The sequence below is a fragment of the Marmota monax genome, unplaced genomic scaffold (assembly GCF_021218885.2).
Source record: "Marmota monax isolate L192 unplaced genomic scaffold, Marmota_monax_Labrador192_F-V1.1 WCK01_AAM20220418_F8-fsc00176, whole genome shotgun sequence".
In the NCBI taxonomy this organism is placed as follows: domain Eukaryota; kingdom Metazoa; phylum Chordata; class Mammalia; order Rodentia; family Sciuridae; genus Marmota; species Marmota monax.
The window spans coordinates 1,066,271-1,092,293 of NW_026694774.1; the positions used below are offsets into that span (position 1 = coordinate 1,066,271).

Sequence of the window (26,023 nt, forward strand, 5' to 3'; positions counted from 1 at the left end):
TAACATAATGCCAAAAAGAAATCTCAGTGAAGAATGCTGAAATGTCCGTGGCATTTTGTAAGCCCATTGTGCCCCTCTCACTTCCAATCTATTGTGGCAAACCTATTGTGAGCAAACTTCCCACACAAGGGATCCTTCTTCTGGTTGGAAAGAAAATGTAGATCAGGTTTCCAACGTTCTGGTTATTTTGGGTGCTGCTGAAGTACTACTATCTGACTTGCCCAGAACACTGATGGAACTGGTTGCCTTGTTATGAGTCTGCTGAAACAGATGCAATTGTGGCAACACATTAAAGCTAGAATTCTACAGATAGAAGGAGGTTAAGAAACAGGCTACAGACTCCTAAAGAAGATAGAAGATAAAATTTCTTAGGGGATTTGAGATGGCTAAAAGTTCATGAACAAGTCTAGAAAACACACAGAAAAAGAATGACAGGTCCTAGAATCTAGTTGGGCTGATCAGTGAAGGTATTTCCCTTACATGAAGCTCACCATCTGTGAAGACTGAAAGAAGTGGTTATTTTTTTCAAATTCCTAAATTTTCAGGGGGAAGGTAGCCAGTGTCTCATTGGGGGGTTCTTCTGCCAAGAGGAATCTAAGCCGCCCTAAATAGTCACCCTAAATCTTAATATCTCAAATAATTAACAAATAATAAAACACAAACACTCAGAAATATATTTACAAAATCAAAGCCCCTGATAAATCTAGTCCATATGGATTCTTGAACTAGACAAAAAAATGGCTCTGGTGATTTATTTAAGGGAGTATATCAAAGGCAGAAGTAAGGTTTCAAGGGCAGAGTCTTACTTTGTGATGATGTCTTACAGTTGGCAGGTTGATTCACTTCTTGGCAGGTCATACCCATCTCAGGTACTGTGTGGGGTCTTAGAGCTTGAAGGGGAAGTTCACCTGCATCAGGTGGTAAATACCTGTGGGGAGTTCCCAGTGTCAGACTTATCCCCTCAGGAGGCTACTATTCGCAACATAGTTACACACAACCCACAGACAGCTCCTGACACCAAATTTCAAAAAAATAATTGCAAGGGCTACAAAGAAATAGAAAAACATGGCCCCAAAAAAGAATCAAATAAAACTCTGAAAATCAACCCTAAAGAATCATATCTATATGCTTGCTGCCTGACAAAAATTCTAAGGTGCTAAGTAAGTTTTTGAAAGAAACACAAAAAATCTAAATGAACTCTGGAAAATTATTGTGCATGAACAAAGTCAGAATGTCATGAAAAAGAAACTACAAAAAATAACCAGCAGAAATTCTTGAACTGAAAAAATGCAAAAGTGAACTGAAAAATTTATTAAAGGTATTCAGCAGCAGACTTTCTCAGGTGAAAGAAAGAATCACTCAACTGAAGAAATATTAATTGAAATCATTGAGTTAGAGGAGCAAAAAAGAAAAAAAAATAGAATGAAGGAAAGCAAGAAGACCAAGGGGTGGGTGGAAATTATCAACCCAAACAATGTACTAATTGCTGGAATATCAGAAGGAAAAGAGCAAGAGAAAAGAGGGATGAGTGCAAATTTGAAGAACAGCTGAAAACTCCCTGAATCTGAGAGAATAAATGAAAAGCTCTAAGAATTGCAACAAGGAAAACTAAAAATATACATGCATAAACATTGACACTAAACTGAAAAAAAAATTTAAATCATGAAAGCATCAATTGAAAAATTATTCATCACACAGGAGCTTTCATAAGATTATCAGTACATTTCTCAGAAGAAACCTGGTAGGCTACAAGGGAGTAAAATGTCATTTTTAAAGTGCTGGGGGAAGTCAACCAAGAATACTGTACCTAACAAATCTGACCTTTAAAAGTGAAGAAGGAATTATGAATTTCCCACATTTAGAAAAAGCTGAAGATGTGCATTGTCTCTTAAACTACTCCACAAGAAATGCTGAAGAGATTCCTTCAATATAAAGAGAAGTAACACTAGCAATAGCATAAATCCATATGAAAATAGAAAGTTCTTTGGTAAAGGTAATTACACAGATATAATAACCTAGGTTACTGTAATTTGGGTGCACAAATTCACTTATAATTCTTGTAGAAAATTTAAATTTTAAAATATTTTAGAATTATAAATCTATATTAATGGATAAAATATATTGATATAACTTGTGACATCAATAACAAAATGGTAGCTGGAAGCTGCAAAGGAGTATAGTGGAGTTTTCTCTTTGTTTTCACACCTTTATTGGTGCATTACACTTCTACATATCGATGGAATTTGTTGTTTCATATTTGTACATGCACAGCACACAATGTAACAATATTATTTGGCCATATTTTTATGTTTTGGTTGTTGATGGACCTTTATTTTATTTATTTGTATGTGGTGCTGAGAATTGAACCCAGAGCATGCTTGGCAAGCACTCTGTCACTGAGCTTCAACACCAGCCCATATTTGGCCATTTATAATTGTGATGGAAATTAAGTAGTCATCAATATAAAATATAATATTAAACTTTAAGACATGATAAGACATGTTATACAATTCCAATGATAACCACAAAGAAAATATCTAAAGAACATATATAAAATGATTCAAAAATGGAATCAAAGCATTCACTACAAAATAGTCAATGGAATGCAAAGGAAAGCAGGAAGAAAGAAAAAGAAGAACAAAATAACTACAAGTCAATTAATAAAATGGCAAAATAAACACCTTCATATCAGTAAAATTACTTTAAATGAATTGAACTACACAATCAAAAGACATTGGCTGAATGGATGTTTTATAAAAATGGTTACAACTATATTGTCTATAAAAAATTCTCTATAGATCTCAGGACACACAATTGAGGAAAGTTAAAGATGGAAAAAGCATCCCATACAAATGTAAATAAATGAAAAAATTGACAGTCAAATTTATTTCAGACAAACTAGACTGTAAGTCAAAAAATGTTAAAATAGCAACTGTTAAAAATAACATGGTACAAAGACATCAGTGTTAATTTCCAAGAAGTTATGACAATTATAAATATCTATGCACTAAACATCATATCTCCTAAATACATGAAGCACATGTGACATAGTTCAAGGGAGAAATAGAAAGCAAAATAATAATAGAAGGTGACTTCCATACCGCAACTGTAAATAATGAATAGAAGAACCAAACAACATAAATAAGGAAGGAGGACATTAACAACACTATGGATTATTTGGGCTAACAGACAAGTGCAAAATACTTTACCCCAAAATAACAGAATATATTTTTCTGTAGAACATTCTTCAGAATAGGCCACTTATTAAGCCATGAAATAAGTCTTGGAACATTTAAAAGACAGAAGATGCTAAAAATTACCTTTTCTTATCCCAGTGGAACAAAACTATAAATAAATAGCAGAAGAAAAATTTTAAAAAATATGCAGAAATTAAACAATAGACTCTTAAAATACCCATATATATATATATGAAAAAGAAGTCATAAGCAAAATTAGAAAATACCCTGAGATAAATGAAAATGGAAACATTAAAAAATTGGACTTCATCTAAATAAAAATCTGCTCTTAGATAATATTAAAAGAATTTGACACAAGCCATAAAGGAAAGAAAACATTTGTAAGCCATATATTTGATAATGTACTTGTAACGAGCAACTTTATATCATAGCAACTTTATTCATAATGGCCCCAAACTGAAAGCAATCTGAATGACCATCAACAAGTAAATGGATAAACAAACTCTGGTATATACATACATAGTAGAATACCATTCAGCAATAAGAACATTTCAACTGATGATTCAGTCAACAATATGAACAAGTCTCAAAATAATTGCAGTAAGTGAAATAAGCCAGCTACAAAACACATACTGCATGACTTAATAATAATTATATAAAACTCAGTCTGTGAGAAAATGTGACTTGTGGTTATTGGGTATGGGATGATTAAAGGAGAGTTTACAAAGGGACACAAAACTTTGGGGGAAGATGAATGTGTGCATCATCTTGATAGTTGTGATAGTTTCACAATTATATACATGTCAAATTTTACACTTAAAATATACAGTAAGATATATGAGTTATACCTCAATAAATCTATTTTTATAAATAGATGAGAAATAGACTGTACAACTGTCCTAATATGTATTTTTTCTGGAAATTTTAAAATCATCAGTATTTCAAACTTCTGAACAGTTCAGAATTCCTTTTATCTTGAGAATTTATCTTATAGTTTCTACTAGTAGCCTCTCTGATATTCCTTAAGTAACTCTTCTGTCTTGTGATTCCTTATAATCTTTATTGGAGCATCTTTCCCTCACAATCTACTCTCTCATTGGACCTATCCAAAACACTTAATTAACCTTTAAGACCTATTCCCACTCCAATTCCTCAAGAAACCATGAACCGAAGCCTAACTAATTCTTGCATCCTAATTTGTAGCACAGTTCTTCCCTGAATGACAACAATAACACTCAACCATATAGCAGCTTACATTGTTCAATTGGCATTATCAGTATTATCTTTTCAACAAAACATTAAGTCCTCTTAAAAAAAAAAAAAGATCAAGTTGCCTTCTTTTATAAGACCCATGATACCTAGGATTATCTTGAATACATGCTGATGGCATTGACTGAATGCTCCACTGAAAATTAAACTGACTGACACATCCTTAACATAAGATCATTACCACAGCATGTGGATGAATGTTTGAGGATCCTTAAGCCCAAATCTATGACCTAAGCTGCCAGTTACATTCCTTTATTTTAAACCAATGGTTCTCAAAGTACTGCCCACAGTCCAGCATCATCAGCATCACCTGAAATTTGTTAGAAATACAAATTCTGGGGGATGGGGTTGTGGCTAGGAGGTAGAGCGCTTGCCTAGCATGTGTGAGGCACTGGGTTCGATCCTCAGCACCACAGAAAAATAAAATAAAGATATTGTGTCCACCTATAACTAAAAAATAAATATTTTAAAAAAAGAAATACAAATTTTGAGTCTTTAAAACTGGGTACAGTGTGTCTTAACAAACCTTCCAGAAGATTCTTATGGAGGCTTGAGTTTGAGAACCATTTTAGACACAACAACCATATTAAGCTTTATAACTTTTTTTTTTAAATTTTTATTTCTGGGCTGGGATTGTGGCTCAGCAGTAGAGCGCTTGCCTAGCACGTGTGGGACCCTGGGTTTGATCCTCAGCACCACATAAAAATAAAATAAAGGTATTGTGTCCAACTACAACTATAAATAAATAAATAAATATTTAAATAAAAATTTTATTTCTTACATAACAATAGTGGAATGCATTACAATCATAATTATCCATTCACAGCCAATTTGGAAAGCAGTATGGAGATTCCTTGGAAAGCTGGGAATGGAACCACCATTTGACCCAGCTATTCCTCTTCTCAGACTATACCCAAAGGACCCAAAAACAGCATACTACAGGGACACAGCCATATCAATGTTTATAGCAGCACAATTTACAATAACTAAACTGTGGAGCCAACCTAGATATCCTTCAGTGGATGAATGGATAAAAAATGGCATTTATAAGCTTTATAACTTTATAACATTTCTGTATAACTTTCCCAATTAAACAAAAATCAATTCCATAATTATGTCAACTTCTGCCAGGGTAGTAGGAAATTAAATAATCAGTTACTGAGCTGTGATTTTCTTTTTTTGGTGTTTTTTTGTTTGTTTGTTTGTTTTTTGCAGCTTTATAGACAGTGGAATTTTATTTTTTTTAATTGGTTGTTCAAAACATTACAAAGCTCTTGACATATCATATTTCATACATTAGATTCAAGTGGGTTATGAACTCCCATTTTTACTCCAAATACAGATTGCAGAATCATATCGGTTACACATCCACATTTTTACATAATGCCATATTAGTAACTGTTGTATTCTGCTACCTTTCCTATCCTCTACTATCCCCCCTCCCCTCCCCTCCCCTCCCATCTTCTCTCTCTACCCCATCTACTGTAATTCATTTCTCTCCTTGCTTTTTTTTTCCCATTCCCCTCACAACGTCTTATATGTAATTTTGTGTAACAATGAGGGTCTCCTTCCATTTCCATGCAATTTCCCTTTTCTCTCCCTTTCCCTCCCACCTCATGTCTCTGTTTAATGTGTGATTTTTCTTTGATCACTAAATAGAACACTTTGGCTAGACACAGTGATGGAAGATTAGAAAAAAACAGTTGAGAGATATTAGTCTTCTCCAGCCCATACATTTTAAACTGGATGCTAATATTATGATTGACCTTTGATTCGTATGAACTATGAAGGAAATGTTATGAAAGCAAGCATTTCCTTAACAGAATTTTCTTTGGGCAATGAAATAAGGCTTTTTGTAGAATTAGATATGTGTTTCAATAACATACCACATTGAAAGGATGCTTGTATCATTTTTATTCCTAAAATTTTGACAGTTCATTATCTATAATGAAAGTGTAAGGGTGACTGTGTCTGAAGAAAGCAATATGCCCTTATGACTAAACTCTAAGAGAAGCATTCCATTATGTCATATGAAAGGTAAAGTCACTTCGAACTGTCATTGAGGGCTTGTCAAATGAAGAATAATGTAATATAAACTATATTGCTTTTTGGTTTTGTTGTGGTATAATATCTCATAACCTGTAATGTTTATGACCTACATTTTAGGTTATGTAGAGAAATGAAAAATTGTAAACCTTTTATATCAAACCCAGCAGAAATTATATCATTTAACTTTTAATGAATTCATGCACTCATCCAGAAAATATTGAGTACCTAGTATTCACTAGGCAGTAAGAGGACAAAAAAGATCCAAGCCAATCCTATCATCAAAGATCTATCAGACTGGTTAAGAGGGTGAACATTTAGGTAGACAAAAACAAAGTAGTATAATATATGCTGTATTAGAGGGAAAAATTTCTGTGTAACAGAAGAAAGTCTAATTGTCCCTGAAGAGGAATTAATAGGGAAGCACTGAAATTTAGAACTCATCCTGAAGGTGATGGAGAGCTGTTGAAAAACATATGATAGAAATTGACTTGTGTTTTAGGAAGATTGTTCTAAATGGCAGATGGATTTGAGAGTTGAAAGATGGGCAGTATAAACACTCATTAAATATATATTATTGTGGTCAGGCATGATGGCACATGCTTGCTGTCCCAGCTACTCAGGAGACCAACATAGAAAAATTAAGAGTTTCAGGCCAGCCTGGGACTGGGCAACAGGCATTATAGGGAGACTCGGTCTCAAATACAATAATTATGTGTGTGTGTATAAAATTATACTCTGGTGATAAATGATTACATACTAAGTGAAAACAGCAACATTGGGGATGAAACTGAATGTAAAACGGTATATTCTGTGGAAAGTATATGAGGATCATGGTCACACGTTTTTTTCTATAGAGATCTCACACAAGATTACATGATCCTGATGCCCAATCCAATAAAAAAGTTAGACATTGGGGCTATGGTTATAGCTCAGTGTTAGAGTGCTTGCCTAGCATGTGTGAAGCACTAGGTTTGGTCTTCAGCACCACATAAAAATAAGTTAATAAAATAAAGGTATTTGTTCCATCTACAACTAAAAAATGAAAGAAAAAAATAAATTGTTAGGCACTAATGGCATCCTGTAAGAAAAAAAATAAATTGTTAGGCACTAATGGCATCCTGTATTGCAAAATAATTTTTCAAATCTCATTTCTATGGAGAAACATATTTGAAATCTTATCTCAAAAGTTTGCAATATTATATATGCTTTGTACACAAGGAATCCATTTTGATATTCATTTTGAATGTTTTTACATAATGTTATTTTAAATGTAGATTTTAAAATTTGATATTGAGCACAGTGACATGAATAGTTTATTCCTTCAGAATACAAAAACCAAACAACAACAACAACAAACATGCTCTTCTTGTGGTGTTGAGAAAGGTGAACCAGGGGTAAGAACAAGGAGGAATGGGAAAGGCAAGGAACAGCAGAATGTAACTAACAAAACTATCTCATGTACATGTATGAACATCTCTCAATGAATTCCATTATTATGTGTAACTACAGTGCACCAATTTAAAAAAAATAAATAACAGAAATGGAACACTGATTTAAAAGTGCCTCTGCTAAATAATTTATTGCTAATTATGTTGGTTAATTTTAGGGCTTTTAAATAAAATGTTACATGAGGATTTAAAAAAAAGAAAAAAATATGTTCTTCTTTGGTACCAGACAACACCAGATACCTCAAAGTTCCTTTCAATGAGTTAGACATATCATAACATTATTAGAAAACCTAGTCAAACATCTACATTCTCCCCCTTGTATTGTCAAGTAATTCTTATCTTGCCTTCCTAAGTTGGTTGAATATGTATATTAAATAACTAGTTTTGCAGCAGGGAATTTTCATAACTGAATATTCAGCATAAGTGCAACTGTAATCTGATATGTATGACAAAATTTCTTACCGAAATGTAAATATGTAAATATTAAATTTTTGCTTAATTATGAAAAGGAATGGACATGGCAAACAGACTAACCTATTCTGGTAGTACTTATCTGTCTTTACATTTCTATACATATAATCAACATTTGTATAGGAAATCCTCAGGAATCAAAGAAATTCTGTTGTACAGTCATGTTTGCTATTAGAACTGTCATCCCTTCCCAAGTTATTGCATTTATAAAAAACAATAACTAAATTTCATATATATGCCAGATGGACTACTGGTTTATTTTCCTTCCTTTCTTCCTCCCTCATACCCTGTCCTGTCAATAATTCTTCAAAGATTCAATTGACTTCAATTCCAAATTGAAATTTTGAAGGCTTTAAACCTTCCTAAAAATAAATTTACTAAAACATTATCAAAAGTTATTGTAAAATATATTATCTCAAACTTACAACTGCTAAGGTTGTGTGTACAAGGGACTGTCTCTGTTAAGAAATACACATGGAAGTGTGTTCCATAGCGTGTGTAGCTTACTCTTAAAGATAGGCAGAGAGAATAGAGATCAGGATCAAGCCAAAGCAGTAGCAACCATACTGAGGCTGGGGGGCCTAGGGATGGGAAGGGCGCCTGCATTAAACTGATTGTACCCATTCTGGTAACTGAGCAGAGGGCGGCACACTGTGGCCCACCCGGGGTGGGGGCAGGGGGCGGGGGGGGGGAGAGAGAGAGAGAGAGAGAGAGAGAGAGAGAGAGAGAGAGAGAGAAAAGAGCCGGGGTGAGCCCCGCAACAGCCCCCACCTTCCCCTCAAGCACCCCAGACCCCGCTCCTGCCCCGCTCACCGCCCCCGCCCCTCGGGACGTGCCCTGGGCCACACTGCGCAGCTTCATCAGGGCGGCCTCTGTGACCTCACAGAGCGGATACCCTCCTGTTGCCAGGGCCCGGATGTGGGCCTCAGGGGCCAGAGGCAAGCGGCAGGCTGCCCTGGACAGGAGCGTGGGCCACTCAGGGCAGCGGTGTCTTAAGGCATAGCGGCCTCCGTGCAGCGGGAATTTTCAGCTCCAGAAGGCACATCGACAGTGAGAACCACACACAGGTGTTCTGCAGAGCCTCAGGTGCGGGGGAGCACCCCATTCCCTCTCCTGGCTCAGCCCCACTCTTTGCTCCTGATAGGCGCCGCTCAGACCCCTGGACCAGCCAGAGCACCCACAGTCCTGCCATCCGCCCGCTGCTCTTCGCAACCCACAGTCACGATCTCGGACTCCATCCAACAGGCGCCAGCACCAGTGCCAAGCAGTGACAGCCCCGCAATGGCTCTGAAGCGCATTCACAAGGAACTCCTTGACCTGGCTCGAGACCCCCGGCCCAGTGCTCTGCAGGGCCTGTGGGGGACGATATGTTTCGTTGGCAAGCTGCCATCATGGGGCCCAGTGACAGTCCCTACCAGGGAGGGGTCTTTTTCCTGTCCATACAGTTTCCATCTGATTATCCATTCAAACCACCCAAGATCATGTTCATCACCCGAATTTACCACCCTAATATCAACAGAAGCGGAAACATTTGTCTAGACATCCTTAGATCTGAGTGGTCACCAGCACTGACAATCTCTAAAGTGTTGTTATCTATATGCTCTATGTTGTGCGACCCTAACCCGGATGATCCTTTGGTTCCTGAAATTGCTAAGATCTATCTAAAGGACAGGAGAAAGTATGACAGAGTCGCTGGAGAATGGACCGAAAAATATGCCATGTGAATTACAAATATAATGCCAATGCCTTTGCCATCGCCATAATAATAAATCCAAAATTAACAATTCAATCAATTGGTGGTCTTTTGATTGCTTTCTATGAAATGGGGTGTCCCCCTTCCTTCTGGGCACTCTTTGTACAGTTTTCACATCTGGGCCAAAGGGAAAGGGAGTTTTGATCACAGTTTTCTACACCACCCACCTCTTCTATTACGACCATTTTACCCACTCTGACTTTTTCCCATCCTCTGATTTATATGTAGCTTCTCTGAGCATATGTGTTGAAGTCTAATTTGCCTTGTTTTCACAAGAACCAGGTACATTTTGAGATTTTACACAGTTTGCAAGCATACAAGTTAGTCTGTCACCATTTTGGTGGAGGCTGAAGAATGACAGAGACTCCTGGGGTGGAGACAAAGGCCTTTATTAGTCCTGGCACAGCAGGCAGCATGAGCTTCACTAATGCAGGTTCCTCTTGCCCGGAAAATTCCAATAAGGAGGTGTAGCAGACCAGGTTTCTGCTGCACACACACTGGGTTTCTGTCGCAGCTGAGCAACCCCAGTCTTTGAAGGAACAGCTAGTAAACCTGCTCCACCTTTGGCCAGAGAGATCCTCTTATTAACCTGGTCAGAAAACAAATCTACTCTCTGCCCTGGAGGGCTCTCTATATTCTGAGGTTGTCTGATGTACAAATATACCTCAAAAAAGCAGTTAAAAGAAGAAAAAGAATATATTCAACATGATACTAAACTTTTAATATTCCTCTTTGACCTAGGCTAGCTCAATTTCATATTTCTTTTCAGTTTTTAGTATTATAACAAGGAAAATCAGTTATTAAATAAAGGTCAATAAGTACATCTGTAAGAAGATATGCATTCTTTATATTTTAAAAATCTGGCTGGTCCAAGATAAACATTGTCATAATATATATGGGAATATGGAAAATTGCACTCCAATAGTTTGAAGAATAGTAATTTTCAAAGCTTTAATTTTCTAAAAGTAAGTTCATAAAATCTCAAGAAAAAGAGGACAACAATTGCTCAGCAGGGAAAATACATGCTTAGTTTCTTACTGCTTTCATGAAAGTTTAACAGTTTATATGGATGATGACAATGTTATTGAGCTTACATTTTCAATAAATATCAAATTTTCTCCTAGCTGAAGCAAAGAAGGAAGAACTAATTTCTACTTAAATACAATCCCTTGAAATTTACATTAACTTCTCATTTGAGAAAAATTTTGGCTTCTAAATATAGAATTTTTTTCTTTTTAAAAAATTTTGAAAATGTACATTTAAATTTAGTATCTTATATATAATGTATTCTTTTCAAGGAGCAATGAGGGGATTATAGTTTTGTAAAGATATGCAAACATCAATTACTTGAGAGTTTTTAATTATGCATTACAACATCCATTAAATATATGCAAAAGTTTGAATTTTATGCCAAACCTAAGAACACCTAAAACATAAAATTAATGAAATGTTGTCTAATAGAACATTCTGTAATGATAGAAATATTCTTTATCTACACTATCCAATGCAGTAGCCACTAGGCACATGTAGCTACTGAACACTTGAAATTGAGAGAAGGAAAAAGAATTCTGTTTTATATAGTTCTTAATAAAAGCTTCCTTTATTGTATGATTTGCAAACAAATGTTTTATAATCTTTGTTCTTTAGTTTGTTCATGCCAATAAGATATTTTGACCAACATATTTACATTATAATATGTGACTACTTTAAATGAATAAAATATCTGCCCATGTCACTAAAGGTCATTAATTTATTAACTATGCCAAGAATTTGTTTAATATTTCAAGGAAGTTAAAACATGGGCACTTAAGGAATTCTATAATAGAGAACTTCATTATTATACCCTGTTAACAAGAAGCTAACAGAAATTTGTGTTGTAAAGATACAATATGGGCTAGCCAATCCCTAGAAAACAAATGCCAAATGTCTCATTTGATATAAGGAGAGTAACTAAGAACAGAGTAGGGACTAAGAGCATGAGAAGAAGATTAACATTAAACAGGGATGAGAGGTGGGAGGGAAAGGGAGAGAGAAGGGAAATTGCATGGAAATGGAAGGAGACCCTCAGGGTTATACAAAATTACATACAAGAGGAAGTGAGGGAAAAGGGAAAAATAATGCAAGGGGGAGAAATGAAGGACAGTAGAGGGGGTAGAGAGAGAAGAGGGGAGGGGAGGGGAAGGAAGGGGGGAGAGTAGAGGATAGGAAAGGCAGCAGAATACAACAGACACTAGTATGGCAATATGTAAATCAATGGATGTGTAACTGATGTGATTCTGTAATCTGTATACGGGGTAAAAATGGGAGTTCATAACCCACTTGAATCAAAGTGTGAAATATGATAATCAAGAACTATGTAATGTTTTGAACAACCACAATAAAAATTTTTAAAAAAAGGATCCAATATGGGGGTGGTGGGGTTGTAGCTCAGGGGTAGAATACTCATCTAGCATGCATGAGGCACTGGGTTTGATCCTCAGCACCACATAAAAATAAAGGTACTATGTACAACTACAACTAAAAAGAATAAAAATATGCAATATGAATCTTTAAATAATCAATATAGGTCATCAATAAAAATAACCAGAATTTTTAGAATAAATGATCTCATAGTATGATTTTCCTGTTACAGTTCATCATAGTTACTAATTATATTGTCTGTTATTTTGCTTCAAATACTGTATTTTTTATACCTTTTTTAAAATTTATTTTTATGTGGTGCTGAGGATACACCCCAGGGCCTCACATGTGCTAGGCGAGCACTCTACCACTGAACCACAACCCCAGCCCCACAAATACTGTATTTTTAACACAAAAAAAATAAACCCACACAATAGTAAATATTTGGGGCTAGACAGTGAAGTCTAAGCAGAACATGTGGAGAAGATAAAAATGACAATACCAGATGATAACACTATTTCTGATTAGAATATGCAATGTTCTGTTTTATTCAAACTGGTCACTATGATCTTGGTCTGTTAGTCTCCACCCACCAGTTTCTAAATTTCAATAAAATAAATAATGAAATGTTAAAAATTTTATTTGGAAAAGGGGAGAAAGGAATGGTCTTATTCTGTTGTCAGCATTTTCAGTGTATTATTTGGTCTCCAGATTTTGGAGTAGCTTCTATTTTTTATTTTATCATTGATTTCTAACTTAATTTCATTATGATGTGATAGAATGCAAGGTATTATCTCTATTGTTTTTGTATTTGCTGAGAGTTGCATTGTGGCCTAAGATATGGTCTATTTTAGAAAATGATTCATTACTGCTGAGACGAAAATGTATTCAGTCATTGATGGATGAAATATTCTGTATATGTCTATTAAGTTTAAATTATTGAATGTATTTTTTAGTTCTTTTGCTTCTTTGTTTAGTTTTTGTTTGTTTGTTTGTTTGGAAGATCTAGTGATGTGAGAGTCACCCAGTATTATTTTGTGTTGTGGTCTAGTTGATTCTTGATATTGAGAAGGGTTGGTTTGATATACATAGATGCTCCATTGTTGGGGCATAAGTATTTATGATTATTATTTCTTGTTGTGTAATTTTTAAGCACTGTGAAATGTCCTTCCTTTTCCCTTCTGATTAACTTTGGCTCAAAGTCCATTTTATCTGATATCAGGATAGAAACCCCTGCTTGTGTACGAGATCCATGTGAACTGTATGTTTTTCCAATCCTTTTACCTTCAATGTGTAGATGTCTTTGCCTATGAGGTGAGTCTCTTGAAGAGACTTGTTGGGTCTTGTTTTTAATCAAATCTGTCAGCCTATGCCTTTTGATGGATGATATTAGGTCATTTACATTCAGTGCTGTTATTGAGAAATGATTTTTATTCCTTGTCATTTTGATTTATTTTTGGTTTTTAATTTGTATTGGTTTCTCCTTTGATTGAATATTCTTCTAGTGTAGTTCCTCCCTTTCCTGGTTTTCAATTTTCTTTTAATTTTTAAAATACTTTTGTTGTAGATGGACACGATACCTTTATTTTATTTATTTATTTATTTATTTACATGTGGTACTGAGGATCGAATCCAGGGCCTCACACATGCTTGGCAAGTGCTCTATCACTGAGCTAAAACCCTACCCCTCAATTTTATTTTTTACTTCTTCTTCATGAAATGTTTTATATTTTATAGTGCAGGGTTTTTAATTATGAATTCTTTTAACTTTTATTTATCATGGAAAGTTTTTATTTCATCATCAAATCTGAAGCTTAATTTTTCTGGTTATATTATTCTTTGTTGGCATCCATTTTCTTTCAGAATTTAGTATATATTATTCTAAGACCTCCTACCTTTAGGGTCTGGGTTGAGAAATCAGCTGAACTACAGATTGGTTTACCTCTGAAATTGACTATTAGTATTTAGCTTTCTAAAGTCGGTGATATGGAGAGCTTAGAAAGTGTGCAACCACCAATGATGTAGCTTTCTTTGATATCATGTTTAGAGAAGGTTCTTGTACAATTGTTACAGGCCTCAAATGATGATCTTCATTTTCTTTTCATTCTTGTTATTACTCTATTATTTATTTAAAATTTCACCCTAAAGTAAAGTATTATCTATGGAACTTTTTGGCATTTGATGCTAATGCTTTATCACTTTGAATTTTAATGTACCTCTAATGATATTTAGAAATTGTATGTTGTAGATTGTGGGCTCTGGAGTTACACTGCCCAGATTATAAGCATTGGCACTTACTAGCAGTTTGAAATCATGAATATTATTTAACCTCTCTGACTCTCAGTTTTCTTATCTGTTAAATGGGAATAATAATATTTCCTACCTCTTATGATTTATACATTAAATGAGAAAGTATCTTGCATATCAAGTCACTCAATATTGATTGACTGTTATTATTAACTATTTCCTTTTTTCTTCTTTGGATTTTTTTCAGTTGGATTGGCCAGATGTTACAGTTAGCATATGGTTCCTCCTTTGGAGATGCAGCTGCTAATGCAGGTAAGGATTTCAAACTACCAAATTCTTGCACAGTTTAGAAAATTCAGAAACATGATTTAAATATAAACTCATCAGTGAGATATTTTTCATGGACATTGTTCCTTTTTTGTATGCTTATCACTTACTTTACTTCTTGAATCTCTCACTACATAATTCAAAGTGCAAACAATTTCTAGCCTATTCACCAAGAGATTTCACAATCATAAATAGAGTGGAACATATATCCCTGTGCCCATATGCAATTCTGCATATAAATATTTTCTAATTTCTAGACGAAGAAATTTTGAAGGATAAAAATCATGATTAGATTAACCAAATTTATGTATTCTTAGGATTACTCTTTACCCTTATAAAGCAATAAATATCACTTGTTCACTTTCACTGACAGAAGAATCAAGTATAGAGTGATTTTGAGATCAAGGACATGTAGTTATTATTCAAAATATTCTCCATCTCAAGTATTCATTATTGTCAATAAACTTTAAAAATCTTTCATGTAAGCTAATGTGGATAGTAAAGGCTTACCCTATCCTTTTGTTTTCAAAGGGGAAAAGGCTTATCCAGTAGCATTACACATACATTTTTATTAATTTGTATATCCATCTAAAAGAAAGCATAAATTAACTACCAAATACCAATATTTAGTGATCAAAAAACGTACTACAACTTTATTGTAGAGTTAAGACAGAGTTACAGTATGACTAAGTTAACAAGAAAAATTATTTAAAAGGAGCTATTGATCTAAAAAGAACATATAATAAATAAATTAAAAGGAGCTATTCCAGATAACCAATTATTCAGTGAAATATTCCAGCAATGCACAGAGGTCCACATACATAGAGTAATGAAGAGAGGGAAAGCACAGATTCTGCATACTACATTAACCACTATTTCCATAGTTGAGCTCAATTTCAGTTATCTTAAAGTTAGTAGTTTATTGTATGCCTCAGAAAGGAGTGTCTGTATATGCTTATTTAGCCAAATCCTAGATACATCATTAGCACTATCTATGTAACCAAAATTTCCATACTAGTTCAAAATGTCAGCCACTGTCATCCTTGGGTAGACTGTTATGTGCTCACAGGGAAGAAAAGAAGAAAAACATTCCTCTTTCTATCTGTCATCACTCTGTTCAAACTCTATCATATATATTTCTTACAGAATACAGACGTATAGGTGCTATGATTTATGCAAAATGTGTTTTGGCCTTGAAGAGAGATTTCCCTGTGATTTGGTGTGACAACTGCCACGAAGCAACTACTGTAAGTACTATAATTTTAAAATTGCTCAGCAACAACCACATGCAAAAATATCAGATTTTTTGTTATTTAAAATTCATTCAGCCAGTTACAGTGGCACATGCCTGAAATTCCACCAGCTTGGGAAGCTGAGGCAGGAGGATCACAAGTTCAAACCCAGCCTCAGCAATTAAGCAAGGTCCTAAGCAGCTTATCAAGGCCCTGTGTCAAAATAAAAAATAAAAAAATAACAACAACAAGCTGGGAATGTGGTTCAGTGGTTAAGTGCCCCTGGGTTCAATGTCTGGTACCCCCCACACACCAAATTGCATTCAGCAATAAAACGTGCATTCATGGTGTAAGACAATTTCTGTATAAAAAATTCTTAGTGTGAAATATGAATACTACTTCCATAAAATAGAATAGTACAATCAGAATATAGCAAGAGAGGGAGGACAATAATGTTCCTCCCATTTACTTTATTTATTAACTGGTGTGATTGAACCTTGTATGCTAAGTTGGTATTAACATGTGTAAATTTTTCTTTCTTCGAACAGTAAAAAGGAGGGCATCAACATAAATTGCACTGAAGAAATGTTACTTTAAGAAATAAGATTCTTATTCAAATATTCAAATAATATTTTAAGATTAATTCATAAAATCTTAGGAATTTATTTACAGATTTGGGTAGGGTTTTTTTCCACTTCTCATTTTGAAAGGCCATAAATACAAAGCTTAGAAAAAGCTATAGTAAAATTACAAACATCCACTATGTACTGCTTACATTTGTTTCTAAAAGCTACTATTTTTCAATTTTTTCCCATGAATCTCATCATATTATCCTTTTATCCAAACCAAAGAAAAAGTGAATAAAGCAGCAGCATAACATTGAAAACTTAAGGCTAATAATTACTCATTTCATGTTGTGTTTCCAAGTGGAAGATGAGTGTAGGTTCCCATAAAACTCTCTTTCAACTCTTTTGCATTTCACCGTTAAATATTTTAGAAGAAAACAAATGTCTATTTAGTAGTTCCCTATTTTTATTATTTTGGGGGTGACCATGGGAGGTATTTGTCTATTTGATTACAACAGACTAACCCCAAGAATGCATCCATAAAATGATACTAAGACAATATAAGTGGTCTATGTAGTTGTTTGTATTAAACTATATTTGGAAAAAATAGTAAAATACAATCTTAACATTTCTTAGGAATGTAAAATGGTGCAGCCACTTTGAGAAATGCTCTGGTGTTAAATATAGTTACAATCAGATCTAGTAATTTCACTCTTAGGGTATATGCCTAAGAGAAATGAAAACATGCACAGACTTAGACATGAATATTCAAAGCAGCATTCTTCTTCTAAGAGTAAAAATGTGGAAACAACCCAAATTTCCATCAGCTAATTAATGAATAAACAGAATGAAGCATATCCATATATTAGGATACTTTTTGACCATGAAAATGAATGAAGTACCAATAGATAACATAATATAAATGGACCTTGGAAATATTATGCTATATCATACAAAAGGCCATATATTTTATAATTCTATTTATAGGCAGTGTCCAAAATATTCAAATCTATTGAGACAAAAAGTAGATAAGCGATTGCTAGGCATGTTAATAAATGATAATTCTCTGGGAATGAATCTTTGAAGGAGCTTCAACCCCCTTCTACCTCCTTCAATGGCTGCTAGGCCCCTGATTTTCACTAGGTTGCAGGTTTCAAAAGCTATTGCATAACTGGAAAGGAGAGCCATGGCAATAGAGCCAATTAAAGGACAAAAAAATTCACTATTATTTCTAAAATTCAGCTGTTTGTTGAATGAATAACCCCATAGCTGCAGAACTTGGGATAATTTCTAGAGATCTGAAAGAATTAATTATGCCTTTATTTGCCAGTTTTCTCATTGTTTTATGAAGAAAAGAATGTTCATGGGTCTTTTTTTGCTGATGTCCTGGGATTTTTTTTTTTTTTTTTGGGGGGGGGAGGAGGATTAATGAATTTCAGAAAAGGTAGTGATGATTGTAAAACTCTGTGAATATACTAAAAATCACTTAAGTATATCTGAAGTACATAGTTTTAAAAGTTGGTTATGGTATGTGAATATTTTAATGTCAGGAAATAACTGCCATTGAAAAATACAGTTTCTTATACAAACACATCCCAAGAGAAGGCAGCATGCTATGCCACCAGGGCATACAGAAGAGCACATGGGAAAGCACCAAAATTGGTGATATCAGGCAAGGCAAGCAGGACAGTATGAATAATTTCATTGAGTTCTGGGGTATAGGTACTGTCTTTGGTTTTCTGGAGCCTGACCCTGGAGTTATCAGGGCAAACAGATGGTGGCTGGAATGTGAGGTATTTGTATGTACTCTGGATTGGTTGTTTTTTATTTTAAAGGGGTGCTCACATGCAAGCTGTTTATAATCTCTAGAAGTGTATAATCCTCAAAGAGGCAGTTCCTCCTAGGTCAGAAAAGCCACAGATGTCAAATCATTAAAATGAATCAAATAGTTATTTTCCATTTCCTCTTCCTGTATGGGCCAAGGACCTGAACAGACACTTCTCAGAGGAGGACATACAATCAATCAACAAGTACATGAAAAAATGCTCACCATCTCTAGCAGTCAGAGAAATGCAAATCAAAACCACCCTAAGATACCATCTCACTCCAGTAAGATTGGCAGCCATTATGAAGTCAAACAACAACAAGTGCTGGCGAGGATGTGGGGAAAAGGGTACACTTGTACATTGCTGGTGGGACTGCAAATTGGTGCAGCCAATTTGGAAAGCAGTATGGAGACTTCTTGGAAAGCTGGGAATGGAACCACCATTTGACCCAGCTATTCCCCTTCTAGGTCTATTCCCTAAAGACCTAAAAAGAGCATGCTACAGGGACACTGCTACATCGATGTTCATAGCAGCACAATTCACAATAGCAAGACTGTGGAACCAACCTAGATGCCCTTCAATAGACGAATGGATAAAAAAAAAATGTGGCATTTATACACAATGGAGTATTACTCTGCATTAAAAAATGACAAAATCATAGAATTTGCAGGGAAATGGATGGCATTAGAGCAGATTATGCTAAGTGAAGCTAGCCAATCCCTAAAAAACAAATGCCAAATGTCTTCTTTGATATAAGGAGAGTAACTAAGAACAGAGTAGGGTCGAAGAGCATGAGAAGAAGATTAACATTAAACAGGGATGAGAGGTGGGAGGGAAAGGGAGAGAGAAGGGAAACTGCATGGAAATGGAAGGAGACCCTCAGGGTTATACAAAAGTACATAAAAGAGGAAGTGAGGGGAAAGGGAAAAATAATACAAGGGGGACAAATGAATGACAGTAGAGGGGGCAGAGAGAGAAGAGGGGAGGGGAGGGGAGGGGAGGGGGGATAGTAGAGGATAGGAAAGGCAGCAGAACACAACAGACACTAGTATGGCAATACGTAAATCAATGGATGTGTAACTGATGTGATTCTGCAATCTGTATATGGGGTAAAAATGGGAGCTCATAACCCACTTGAATCAAAGTGTGAAATATGATATATCAAGAACTATGTAATGTTTTGAACAACCAACAATAAAAAATTTAAAAAAATGAATCAAATAAAATATATGGTTAATATGACTAATAAAAAGATTATCATAGCCTATAATTGACTCCTATATATTATGAAACTTTTAAGAGAGAATTAAAATAGATGTTATTTTCCAAATTATTGGCCATAGGGTCATGTGTATTCAGGGGGTGGGGGGGTGTGTGGAGACTTTGGTGAGGTTATGGAAACTATACTTTGGAAACACTAGACAAATATAATATATCTCTTAAAGAAAAAAAGTAATACTCTTGGGGATGCTTATATTTCTCAATTAATTTGAAGGAATTCAAGTATGTCTATATTGTCTATATTAGTGCTATGCTAGAACTACTGATCAAATAAAATATACCAAAACCAAGACAAGAATATTAAATATTAGTGTAATGCAATAAATGGTGCCTTTGAAATTGACTTTTCTTTCAGATTGTTTCTGTGAATCCAAACTTTCAATATAGACGCACTCAAAATGTTTCTGATGAATTCATCTATTTTCGACCTTTTGATGCGGAAATTCGGGAAAAGGCCAGAAGACAAAAACAAGATAAATCAACTATGGCCTCCCGTCAACACGAAGGAGAAGGTATCCATCAGAGGGACCTGGGGATTATCAGTCAAGTGGTGATGGTCACCACCCCCCCACTAACTAAAGAGGTAGAGAGCACTGCCCTTGTAAGACCAAAAACTTCAGGGCTTCTTCGCCTAGAGAAAATTCCAGTTAAATCTCCAGGGGTCCCAGAATCTCAACGCTTAGACGTTACAGGAATTGCCAGTCCAGAGGAAAGGGGGAAAGGCACCGCAATACTTGTTGCTGGTGTGCCTGGAAAGGAGGAGCTAGATGATACAGAAATTCCAACTTTGAAATTCACTGGGCTTATACACCTGGAGGCTTTAATAAGTAAATGTTCACCATCCTCAGAATACAGTTGCCCACGAACCCCAAGAAATCTGTGGCTGGAATCTCCAGAAAATGCAGAGTCCCCAGGAAGTGATGATCTGGAAGTAGCAAGAAGCATGAATCCTCTTAGAGAGAGGTCTATCTTCAGGCGTTCCTGGGCAGAGCTCTTAGAAGCACCACTGAACAGTGAAGGGCTTCACATTCTCCAAACTACTCCTACAGAAGAAGACAGAGAGATTGATGACCTCCAGCTAGCACCAGAGGAGGAGAATCAAGCAACCACTCCACCCATGGATCCTTATTTCCAACCTTTGCAAGACCCTTTTCCATTGCTGCCCCAGCGACCTAAGCTCCAGCGGCAGTGCAGTCACAGCTTGCCGCGATACAGTGATGGCAGGAGCCAAAAACTAAATGTACCTGAGTTAGCATTAAATCCAGAGGAGAAACACTTCTTCTTCCCAAGTGATCATAATTTGCTTACAGGAGGTAAGTTTTTTGAACTTGCTAAAACTAGGTTTGTACATTACGTAAGTAGATTTCATCAGTAAATTTATTTTCAAATTCACTACCTGGAAAATTATTTCTTGCTATTCCCAAAGCATTAGCTTTTTCTGAAAGAATGGTGACTACCCTATAATTTTAAGCCTTTTATTTGGTGCTTAGAATCTGACTTTAAGTTGGAAAAATTCAATCATGCACCATTTAATGATCATGGAAAAATATAGATTTGTTATGACTTCAGAAATTTGAAATGACTTTTATCTTTAAAAAATCACTTTCTCCTAGTGGGTATTCTTGAGAATATGACTAGTCCTCACTCAGACATAGTTTTAACCAATAGAATAGAAAATAATTTTACCCCCTAACACATCCATTACCCAGTAACTAAATAGGGGCTTAGATTTAGAAAATGAATTGAATAATGGGCATGATACTTCTGGTTAAGAAATAAATCAACAACTTTTTATTTCTTCTATGTGAGCACTCTATTTACGAGATAGTATGAATTGACAAATGAACCATTAATATTACAGCCTATCCCTGCTTAAATGTAATAATTAATGAAATAACTTTTAATGTATTTTAAAGTCTTAGAAATTTGCTAATAACACTAGAGTAATATCTTTGTCTTTATCATTGCAGCTATTTAAACAATATACAAAAATGCTCCTGAGGATAATAAATAGTTTTAGGAAGTTTGCTTTCTAATTCATGTTAGAAACCTGCTCCCATAACTTAATCAAAACTATGTTATCAACTAGAAATTTTCCTTAGTAATAGCTCTACCAAACCATTGAAAGTAGTTTCAGAGAAGAATCTGAAATCTGACACAAACATTGTCTTGAAATTATAATTTGGCCCATTCTGAAATTTGGGGGTTTTTCTACACATATTTAGGACAATCAGAGTTTGAAATTAAAATAAAACCTAAAGTCAACTCAGATCACATCATTCTCAAAAATGTTCATAAATTTGGCTCAACCTCAATCTCACATTCAGTGCGTTCCTCAAGAGTTCTAAATATTCCTGGCTTCCTGTTCTCTGTTTTCATGTTTCCACTGAGTACTTGATGGTATTAATTTCCAATATTCAAAAGAAATAAAAACTCATACTAATCATCTTTGTTCCTAAATGTCCTTTAACCACCCACCACTGTAATTTCTTATTGGTTAATATCCTTTAGCAAGCTCCCCTCCTACCATAATGTTGCTCAGCCCCTCTCTCCCTTTCTCTACTTTCCACTAATCCAAATGTCCAATTCATTGTGCAAGCTCTCTAGCCCATTGAGTTTTTTCTCTGTTTATCTTTTACCCCCAAAACAGTTTATCAAGATATTTTCCTAAATAAAATGTCATGTACTATGGTAATATTGCCATGTGATTTTAAATTTCTAAGGTGATTGTATTGGCATCAACTATGGAAATATTTATCTGTCATTCTAATTCAAAGTTTATTCTCAAAAGAGAAGTAAATCTTCAATATTTAAAAATAATTTTTGATTTTGTGTTTTAGAAAATGCAAAGGAAAGAGACAGCATTGAAGAAGCTTGGCAAAAGGCCATTTTTTCAGGTTCTGGAGAACATACTCCTATCAATCCAAGCTTTGAGTATTCTTCTACAATGTGGGACAAAATTGGAATTCCTGAAGATAATACTGGATTTCCCAAGGGCAATGTTAGACTTCCCAATAAGAATGTCATGGTTAATGTTGGAGTACCCACAGATAATTCCGAAGTTCTCAGGGGCAATGCTGGTGTCCCCACATGTAATCCTGAAATTCCTTCAGGCAGTGGTGGAGTTCCCTGGTATAGTGGTGTTGGGGTTTCCACGGATAATGTTGTCAATCTCAGGTATAATGCTGGAACTTCCAGACGTTCTGTATCCTCTCTACTTACTGAGCTCTCAAAGATAGGTGAACACAGATTATAAGAAAGGACACAATACAAAGTAGTCCTAATAGTTAAAGAAACACACCAAGATATTTAACATCAAAGCATAAGTACCAAATCTGACAAACCAAAATAATAAAAGGGACATCTAAATTTAGAATACATAAATGAATATATAAATATGCTTATTATGTTAGTCTTTATCAGAATTTTTGGAACTAAATTGGAATTAATTTACTAATTTATTCTTAATTGCAACCTTCAATTATTTGTGGCATAATTGGCTGGGGGAATGTGTCATGGAGGAGTATATATGCTTACTTCCTTAAGCCGAAATTTCTACTTTGTAAAGAAATACAATGTCTTATATATCACCAAACAAAATATCAACTAATCTCCAGATAATATTGTACAACTCATATTTATTGTAACTTCAGCTCTTCTTGGTTGTTTTGATGGGTAAATGAAAGCGATCTCCTAGTTATTAACATTTATCTGGATGTTTCCAGCTTAAGTCCAAAAAAATTGATTGACTTGAAGCTAAGGAACCAGAGGTTCTGTGAAATATCCAGATAGGACCTCTGAAAAAGTTCACGAACAAGACTATTTGAGTATTTATTTTATGGCATACATCTAACGAAATTGTAAATATTTACTGAAAGCCTTAAAAATACAAGGAGACAAACTGTAGAACTGTAAATAGTGTATGTGGCTGTGATGTAAATATTATGACTAAGACAACACTAACAGCACCACAGGATGCCTAAAATAGTGCATGCTAAAACAATATTTTCCTCTGAAAAATAATTGTTTAATTAGTCTGATATTGGAAGATACAGGGTAGAAGGGAAAATTCTTTGAAACATTTTACAAAATTACTGAATAAGATGCCCTTCTCTAAAAAGGAAAACTTTTCAATGGCCCAGATGATCAGCATATTATTAAAATCACACAACCTATTTAACTACAAAATACAGTTTACAAAAATGTTTATTTCATAAATCTTTTAAGATAGATAAATTGTGACTGAAAGTTGATGAGATTAACTCATCAATTACATGGGGAAATAATCTCATTTATATTCAGACTTGCATCAATTTTCTGAAAAGTTTTAGGGCATATGGGTCACTATTAAATTTGTACATCTAAATTTTCAACTTTCCTGAATAATGGTAGCTGTTGTTTTTATATAACAAAGGGCAATTTAAATAAGTTACCACCTAACCCCTTATTATGTGCCTTAACACATAGTGCAAGGGGTGGTAATCTGTGGTCTAAGGGCAAACACTTGCCTATTCACAGGATCTATTTGGCCTCTGAGGAAGGAGGTAAAGAGGCTGGCTAGCTTCCCTCTCTCTTCACTCCTCTGGTTCAGCTTCTGCTTACTGAACCAGGGCTTTGGCCTCAGAAATAAAGGAAAAGTAGTGAGATTTCTTTCTCCTACTTCTTACCAACCCATTTCAGGCTTGAGTCAACTGAATCTGGCATGGGCTGGCAAGTCCACAAAAATAATGGAAGGATACAGTCTGCCATACTTCAGTTACATTGGCAGTAGCCAATGCCTCACTGAGAAAAAAAACAACTGACAGCTCACCTTGTGTACCAGATAGTGTACTCTATATGATCTCTTGTCACACAGACTTTCTGAAAAAGAACTATATATTGCATCCTAACCTTCAAAGTGAACCACTTTTTGAGTGCAAAAGTTTTAAAGTAAGGTGGAAATTGAGAGATAACTTAGCAAGAACTAATATTTACCAAAAAAGAAGTGAAAAGAAACACAGCAAACAAATTTTTCTCAATTATATATAATAGTGATATATAATTGAAGATGGTCACTAAAACACCACCATCATTAACAATAACAAAACCCTGCTATGTGAGTGTTATTCCTCATGCTTTGTGATCTGTATTAATTTTGGGTATTGTGTTTAGTGGCTTAAAATTTATATATATAAAAATACATATAAAATGGCCAGCTGCTTCTTTGTAAAATTTTAAGAAATTTAATGAAACTATTAAGTAAATAGTCAAATATAAAGATGGTATAAGAAAATAATGCTCAATCTTGTAAAGAAAGTTACTTATAGCATTGGTGTTATTCTGCTAAATGTTAATAGTTCAGAACTTCAGTGACACATTATTTCTCTTCAAAGATGGTACCATGTCTTAGGGTTCTCTATGTCAAGTGAATTATCAAAAATCACTCAACAATCATCATAATTCTTCAGAAAAGAGATTAAAGTAAAAAATCAATTATATTGATTATGTTTAGTGAATATTGTCACAAAGTTCATGTGAATTGAACCTGAGGTTTTCAAGAAAAAAATGTTAAAATTGCAAATTTGAAGGCAAGTGTTGAAGATATAAAATGATAAACAGTTTCTAACTCAATTGTTCCTACCAAATGAAATATAGATTAAGCCCATCTATGTCTAATAGTTCTACATTCTAATATACACCATTTAAAATAAGAAGAAAATTACTTACTAAAAACTGATAGTGGCATAAGGTAGGAGAAAGAATCTGAAGTTATTCCTGACATTGTACTGTACAACTAAGAAAGGTAAATCAGAAAACAAAAAGTTAGTGTGTAATTACCATAATTAGATCTTTTCCTTCTAAGGCACTAGAAAATTGTGCCCTGCCCAGTGGGAATAAGAGATGAATTCTAAATGTACAGATTTTTCATATCCAATCCCTTGATTGTGTTAAATGACTTCCACTTTAAATTAAATTGT

General features: G+C 34.8%; 1 protein-coding gene and 1 pseudogene across 1 annotated transcript; both read left to right on the forward strand.

Moving 5' to 3' along the window:
- The first annotated feature begins 9,715 nt into the window (after positions 1-9,715).
- LOC124079700 (ubiquitin-conjugating enzyme E2 D2-like) lies at positions 9,716-10,158 on the forward strand (annotated as a pseudogene).
- Positions 10,159-13,884: 3,726 nt separating this feature from the next.
- On the forward strand, positions 13,885-23,322 carry LOC124079715 (uncharacterized). The gene is made up of 5 exons (XM_046425399.1): positions 13,885-13,901; positions 15,082-15,146; positions 16,308-16,408; positions 20,422-21,379; positions 22,907-23,322. The coding sequence occupies exons 1-5, from the start codon at positions 13,885-13,887 to the stop codon at positions 23,320-23,322; spliced, it is 1,557 nt and encodes a 518-aa protein (XP_046281355.1).
- Positions 23,323-26,023: the final 2,701 nt, after the last annotated feature.